Below are 7,839 nucleotides of genomic sequence, written 5' to 3'. Positions count from 1 at the left end.
AACTATCCTGTACCTTGGCGAATGCTCTAGTATTTACTAGATATAGGGTAGTCTAGTATATAAAAGAGGGTGACAACGTGACGTAATGTAATGTGTGTGTGTAGATAGTGAGTAATTGAACTGCAGTCAGAAGTATTGTTGACGTTCGTTGATATAGCGTTTGTTTTAGCGTGATTATTGAAAATAAGTGTATCGTAAAGTTGTATTCGGAAAGAATAAACCAGTTTTATTAAGTAAGGACTTGTGTCGCTAAAGTTTCGTCGGAACGAAGTTACGGAAAGTTAATTAACAAACGGAGACGTAACAACTAGTTTCAATTAAGAAATGTTGCGTCAGCGAGGTCACGTAACTAGTATCACGCCACTTCTTTCTCGAACCTTCGTGAATTATCGGGAGATTACTAGATTGGGGGTAGTCTGGTATATATATATATAAGATGGTCACAACGTGACGGGACAATGTGTGTAGGTAATGAGTAATTGAATGTATGCGGACAAAATATTGTTGGCCACGTGAGACGTGAGCGTTTGTTATAGAGCGACTGTTGGAATTAAGTGTATCGTAAGTTGTATTCGGAAAGAATAAACCAGTTTTATTTAACAAAGGACTTGTGTCACTAATGTTTCGTCGGAACGAATTTACGGAAAATTAACTAACGAACGGAGATGTAACAGAAAGGACTTTATCGCTGAAGTTTCTCGGAAAGAATTTTTACGGGAAATTATTGTTGCGTCAGCGAAGTCACATGACTAGTGTCACGCCACAAGATCTGTACACCTAATTAACATAACTCTCATGTACCATAAAACAGATAAAGGAATAGAGAATACTATTACAACAAACTTAATAACAGAGGAGGATAAATTATGTTTATTCATAATGGCCCATACGATTTCTTGATAAATATACAAATCATGTCAGCAAATAATCTTAAAAAATGTAAGTATGATTCTGGTCATTTAACGCATGTGAATACTCTTACTGAAGCATAATGAAAACATTTTTAGCAATACAAATTGTATAACATAGTATGTATATAAAATTAAGTTTAAAAATGCAAAATCTTATAACTACTACTATATAAGAAAAAAAAATAAGAAAATAAGTAACTTTTAAAGTTGGATGTATGACAGCTATGCATAGTAAATAAGCATAAGCACATGGTCAGCTGCACCTCACATGTATGGGGTACAAAGCCTGGTACATATACGTTTCACATTTAAACTACTTACTCCAGTAATGTTAACATATAATATAAATTATTATCACATTAAACTTACCTTTATTATACTCTACAAACAATGCTGTTTTAATTTTCCACTAACTATGAATGTACTTTCTAATTGTTGAAGTGACAGTCCACAGATATGGATATTTTTTTTTACTGTAATGAAATCAAGATAAGAATTCACTCAGTTTTGTCCAACAAAATATATATAGTTTGCTGAGAAAAAGCTGCTAAGACTTTTTTTTCTCAAATTATAAGGTACTGTATATCTGAAAATTTTGTTTTTACATTTTTAATGTCTATGTACTACTTCACATTTAATTAAGTTCTTTAAACTTCACTTTCAAACTAGAACTGTAAGTTTTTAATAATTTTAATTATCAACCATTTTCAAAAACAACAGTTTCATAAAATAAAAACTTGTCGTTTATACAAATCTAAAGACTCTTCCCTAATATATATACATAGTTCTATCAAGCCATAAATTTAAAATGTTGTTAATGTATTCCACAATGAAACAGTCAATGAGAACAAATAATTAAAACATCTTGTTAACTAACCACAAAAACTTTCAAATGTATGAAAGTAATGCTGACTTGAAACGTCTACATGAAAGATTGGCCCTGGTCTTCAGAGTTAATGCTAAAACAAATTTCACCTCAATAGCCAAACCTGGTTAAATTAAACCTAAATTCATTCAAAGATTTAGTATTTGGAAAACAGCTTTAAAGATCATTTTAATTCTAGTTGCTAAGAAAAATTACCACACAGTCATAGTTTGTTTTTGTTTTTGACAACTATAAGTAAAAATACAACGGTAACAATGGCTAACTTAGGATTATAAAAAAATTGTTTTATTTTCAACTCTAAATCTAATGCAATGCTAAAAAAAAATTGCAACACAAACACCGTCTATTTTTATAATACTCTAACTTACAAAATATTACAAGGCTTTTAGTATAGATGAGAAATTTCTGCCAATAGCAACATTCTTAGGTTGTCACTAATATGAAAACATAATTATATTCCAGATGAAACCTAATAACAATAATTTACTTACACTGTAACTTTTAGTTGATTATCAAATTCCATCTTTTTTTTTATTATGCCAATGAGTGTTTTTTGTTGTTACCTTGTAAGTTGTACTGCCCTGATACATTTATTTTAACTGTGACTCATTCACGAATGAGGCCGATCACGGCCCAGTGATTGGCATACCAAACTGCAAATCTGAGATTCATGCTCCATTACTGCCAAACAACTTATTTGTTTTTTTTTAATTCGCATTCTGCATTTTGGTCCATGGGGGCATTGGTCAAATCCCATTATTCATTTATGGTATCCCACGAGTTGGTAGATTTTTCAAAACTTGAAAAATATTTATAATTATGCAGTATATTTAAAAATTTTGGCGCTTTAGATACACACAAAAACAATTTACGTAACTGCTTATGTTAAAGGCAAGTTATTAAATAGAGAAAGTAAAAAAAAAACGACCGTTACATTCCAGATATATATAAAAGAATATTTTTATTTTAACCAACATTTCCTTCATATATATAATTCGGGTGTAAAGGTCGTTTTTTCTAAACTTTTTATCAAAATGTGCAAGTCCCTCCAGTATGCACTACAAATTTTGAAAGTTATTAAATCCTAAAAGAAATTTTGATTATTTATATCGTGAACATAACAAATAATTACGAATATTATTTAAGTTGTAACAGCTGTAATATAATCAAGCGGTTTTATGATTTAAAAACAAAAAAACGTGACGTTTTATTTCACCTTCTCAGACACTGCACTAGCTCTACTTGAGCTTCTAGTATTACAGCATATTCAAACATATGTCTCCTAAAATCAAGTTACATTCAAAGACAATTTTGAAAACTATCATCACAGTCTACGCTCTTCAGAATTTAAGTTTAGCTCATAATATAATTATCTCAGTCAGTCACTTCTCAGAAGCGAAATTTCTTTATTTCAGTATCTTACTAACTCATATTGTTACGTCTCCGTTTGTTAATTGATTTCCCGTAAATTCGTTCCGACGAAACTTTAGCGACACAAGACCTTACTTGATAAAACTGGTTTATTCTTTCTGAATATAACTTCACGATACACCTATTTTCAACAGTCGCTCTTTTACAAACGTTTTAACAACGAACGTTAACTTCAACAATACGTCTCACTCTGACTGCAGTTCAATTACTCATTACCTACACACACATTATTGTCCCGTCACGTTGTCACCCTCTTTTATATACCAGACTACCCTATATCTAGTAAATGCTAGAGCATTCGCCAAGGTACAGGATAGTTCTAGAAAAATATCTACTTTAAAAAACTAAAGGGTTATCTGTGAAAGAATCTTCTAAGTGTGTTTTTGACTGAATGAAATGAACTGGACTGTAATTAGGTTCTATTCATTGGTTCAAAAGTTCAAAACATTGTTGTAACTTCTCTTTTAACGTATTTCTGTATTTTCAGAATGTAAATTTTATTCTAACAGATATATACACACACTATATTTCTAGATATTTGTGAATTGTGATTCTTCACAGCACTTGAGAATATATTATCTTAATATATTGGCTGTACTGAATATTAGTTTGTTCACATATGGAAAATAGTATCAAGACTCCACTCAAGACTTTACATGCGCAAAATTGATAATTTCCTGATTTTGTAAAAACCTCCAAGCATGGAAGCTGTTAACTAAATTACTATATCTTGTTTTTTTCTTGCAGGAACAGAAGATTTTTAGAGAACAGAATCAATCCATACTCGTGAAAAGTGAGTTGTTTTGTATGTAAGCTTAATATAAATATTTAAACTGACCAATCACTTACAGTAATTCTAAAAGAGTATCTCATTCTACTAGTACTGTATCACTTTAGAAAAGGAGAGGCTACCTCCACTGTATACTTTCTCATGCAAATCAAAAGATACAAGACTTGTAAAAGTTAGAAGTGGTGCATATTTTAAACTAACATAAAGCAGTATATTAAATTGTACTCATCTATATACAAGCATGAACCTGTCAGTTTTTAAATATACATTAAATTAGGGGTAATAATTGGTTATTATAATTTGGAGTTTGAAGCAACGGCTGTTAAAGTAAGAAAAGTAATCTTTCAATTTTGTAGATGGCACAAAAATCAAGATGGGGTGGGGGGGTTCAAATTAATTTGTTTAAACGTTGACATGAATGAGCATTATAAAGGCATATAACCTTACCATGATAAACAGAGCTATCATTTAACTTGTATCTTAATAAGTATAACCTATTTTCATTTTTTTGAAATGTACGTGTAACACTGATTTTATGTAAATATCTTAGTGAAGAAAACATCGAATTAAAGATGATGCTATAATAATGCTTTTTATTAGATTAGTTCAAAAAGTGTGATCTAATTTAGGCTTTCTTTTAATGTGTGAAATCTGTAATGCTAGTAGAGAATACACCTGATAAATATCGTTGAGCAACTTGTAATGGCACTAGTGTATAACGTGGGGCAACTGTGAAATGATATATTTTACTTGAGTCGCAGTAAACATTTCAGATCTTAAGTTTTTATTTGAAACTGAAGTTTCAAGTATCTATCACAGAAATATTTTCCATTTTCTGGTTATTACAGAAAGTTATGATAGTAGAATTGAAGGACAGGGCAAAATAGAAAATATAGTAATGGTGAAAAATGTACCAAATTAAAATGATTTTATTGTTGAATATGAAAACAAAAGTTTTGAGCAACAGCCCTTCATTGGGTTTCCAGTGAGAATAAAACTATTAATAGAATAGTTAGGGTGAAAGAAAAAAAGAACAGGTAACACATGGCACGAAAGCTCGGGAACAAGTTCTTAGGCTACAGGTGATATAAGGGAAGTAACGTGCAAAGACAAAAATAGACAGGGCGTCACAAGAATGGGTCCAGTGATCACATTGAAAGAAAATGTTAATATTGTTTTTAAGGACCACTGCAAAACTAAAAAAATTGCAATAATTTTTTAATATTTTGGTTCTACTGTATGGACAGTTGGCCAAAAGTCATTAATTAAATTCTGCTGAAGCTTATTTAATATTTCTAAAAACACGTAAAGTTTCTAATTTTTCCTTATTACCAATATTTATGAAAGTGCACAATTTCAGTGATAAGAAAATTACAAATTTGTAAGTAGAATGTCGTCTGTAACATGGTAAGATACATTTCATCTGATTCGTATTAAAATTTGTAAGTTAATGAGGGCCACTGGGTGGTGAGTAATGATGTTACAAATACCATACAAAAAAGTACGTATATCATGTGTTAAAGACACATTCTGTTAACAGTTATGATGTGTGTTACAAAAAATAAAAATGATATTGAAGTTTTGAGTAGGTGCATTCTCTGAATAGTAATGTGCTCTCACAATCTTGAATTGTGTGGAAACAGCTTATGTTAACCTAACACAGGCTCAGGGTAAAAATATAATTTTTTTTTTTTTGTTGCTTTACATGTGCAGCAATCATTTTCAAGTGGGTCTCCCCATGATATGAGCAAACCTGGTGCCCTGCCAGCGCAGGGTGAACCGCCACCTACACAGCAATACTTGTTAGACTCTGGTCGTGGAGTACACCAATCTCAGATAGCCATGCCAGCTCCAGTGGCAGCAGATAGTACAGGACCACAGCTACAACCAAGTGGTCTTCAGCAGCATCAAGGTCCAGTTCATAGACAACCTGTAGTAGGGGTGAGCAAGTCTTAAGGCTATGAGAGGATTTCTCTATTAAACCAATGCATGTGGAACTTGTGCTGTAGAAACACTGATGCAGCTTTTCGGTCTTTCAAAATTGTTTCAGCTAAATCACACGTTGTGTATTTTGATATTAACTGGATTTTGTTAATTATTTACTAATACTTTTAGTAAATGATAAATAACTAGACTAGGATGATGGCATAGGCTGCTTACCATGAAGATTATTGGGTGTCGTAATTCTAAGCTTTACATTAGAGGTTGTTAAACCATTAAACTGCTGATAATTTATGTTGTTTTGCAAGGTTTTTTCAGTTTTGATTTTCTTGTGATAGTATAGTATGAACAGAAACTTTCCTGGTTGAAACTAGTCATTCGGGTATTATATTTTAGGGTTAAACACTTGATATTTGATATGATTGGAAACAACCTGTTTCATAATGGAAATATTACTCTCTTGTTGTAGAAGTGTTCTTGTGAGAACGAAAATAGCTACATTACATATATACATACATACATGTACATAGCCCTGTTAGGATTAATATTGATAGTTAAATCTTAATAATGTTATGAAAGCAATCAAAAGATTTAGACATATTTAGCATTTATTAACATTTAAACTGATAAGTTTGTTACAGCATTCTTTTTTTTTTTGTTTCATCCTTAATTGGGCTTTTGCAAAGTGCTTTAAGAATTTAATTTCATAGCTGGGCATTAGATATGGTTGGTTCTCTCATATGAGTTACTTCTTCTTGTACTTGTTTTTGATCTGGGTTTTTTCTACCGTATTATTAAATTTTTCCAAAATCTAAATATTATCGATTAGTAAAGTGAATTTCAGGTAAAATATTAAATAATTTTTCTCATATATCATATAACGTAATTTGTCTGTAAACTATTTCAAACAAAGATATGGAAACAGTTAGTATAAGCCGGAAATAAAAGGGGGGGGGATTTAATTACTAGAAATATGAACTATGATATGTAACCAAGTGATGTCATATTTCTATTTCTGGAAGTTATACAAATATAGTGGATGAAACAGTAGAAATGTAGTTGTTTGTGAGTTAAGTAGTCTGTTACAATATTAACAATAGAGAAATGAATATTCGAATTTAGTTATATCGTATCTAGGTTAGGAAACAAAAGAATCGGGATGTAAAATGTTTGGGAATCCAAAATTGTAAAAAATTCTCCATTTTCTTATAATACTCCAGAAATTTTATTAATCTCAATATATCTATTACAAGTAAATCCTTTAGACTTTTGTTGAATAATTAGCAATAAATGTTATTTTTGAATAAAGTTTAAACTGGCTAACTTTGGTATTGGTAGATTTGAACTTTTGAGTATTTAATTATTTTCTAGGAAACCAAGTGATTTAAAAAAATATTTTATTTCAGCACTTCTATCAGCTATCACAGCAGATATCAAGAACCAACATGAACCAAATGAATACCACAGCTTTGACTGCTCACAACTCAACACCCCAGTTTCAACGTCATCTTGGTCTTATTTACCCACAGACCCATTCTTTTCCTGGTCATATACCACACCAGACCTCATTGGTTTTACAAGGAGGTGTACATCCTTCGGTATAGTTTATTTCAGTTTATAAAAATAAAATTATTTCTATATTTGTTGTTAATAAACTGTAAGCATATAAAGTTAATCAGAAAATATTCTAGTTATGTTATTTTTAAGTCCCCCAGTAGACTTTAATAGCTAATGCTAAATGTTGGCTTGTGATTAGAATCAGTGCTGTATTATTAGTTTTGACTAAGTTTAATTGAGATCTTCTTTGTACTTTTTTATTTCTTAAATTTGAAAATATACATATATATATATATATATATATATATTGTTGTCGTCTATCG

The 7,839-nt window shown here is 30.8% G+C and overlaps 1 protein-coding gene across 1 annotated transcript in view; it reads left to right on the top strand.

Moving 5' to 3' along the window:
* Positions 1-3,973: 3,973 nt before the first annotated feature.
* The window catches only part of LOC106473263, a 39,658-nt gene continuing 35,792 nt past the window's right edge, over positions 3,974-7,839 (top strand). The window contains exons 1-3 of the mRNA XM_013933948.2: positions 3,974-4,021; positions 5,732-5,959; positions 7,366-7,557. Coding sequence (XP_013789402.2) covers positions 5,762-5,959; positions 7,366-7,557 — 390 coding nt within the window. The 5' untranslated portion in view covers positions 3,974-4,021; positions 5,732-5,761. The remainder of the gene's footprint in view (positions 4,022-5,731; positions 5,960-7,365; positions 7,558-7,839) is intronic.

Source organism: Limulus polyphemus, unplaced genomic scaffold (genome assembly GCF_000517525.1).
Source record: "Limulus polyphemus unplaced genomic scaffold, Limulus_polyphemus-2.1.2 Scaffold6018, whole genome shotgun sequence".
Lineage (NCBI taxonomy): Eukaryota > Metazoa > Arthropoda > Merostomata > Xiphosura > Limulidae > Limulus > Limulus polyphemus.
The sequence above is the reverse complement of the archived record's forward strand: the minus strand, read 5'-3'. Positions and strand labels throughout refer to the sequence as shown.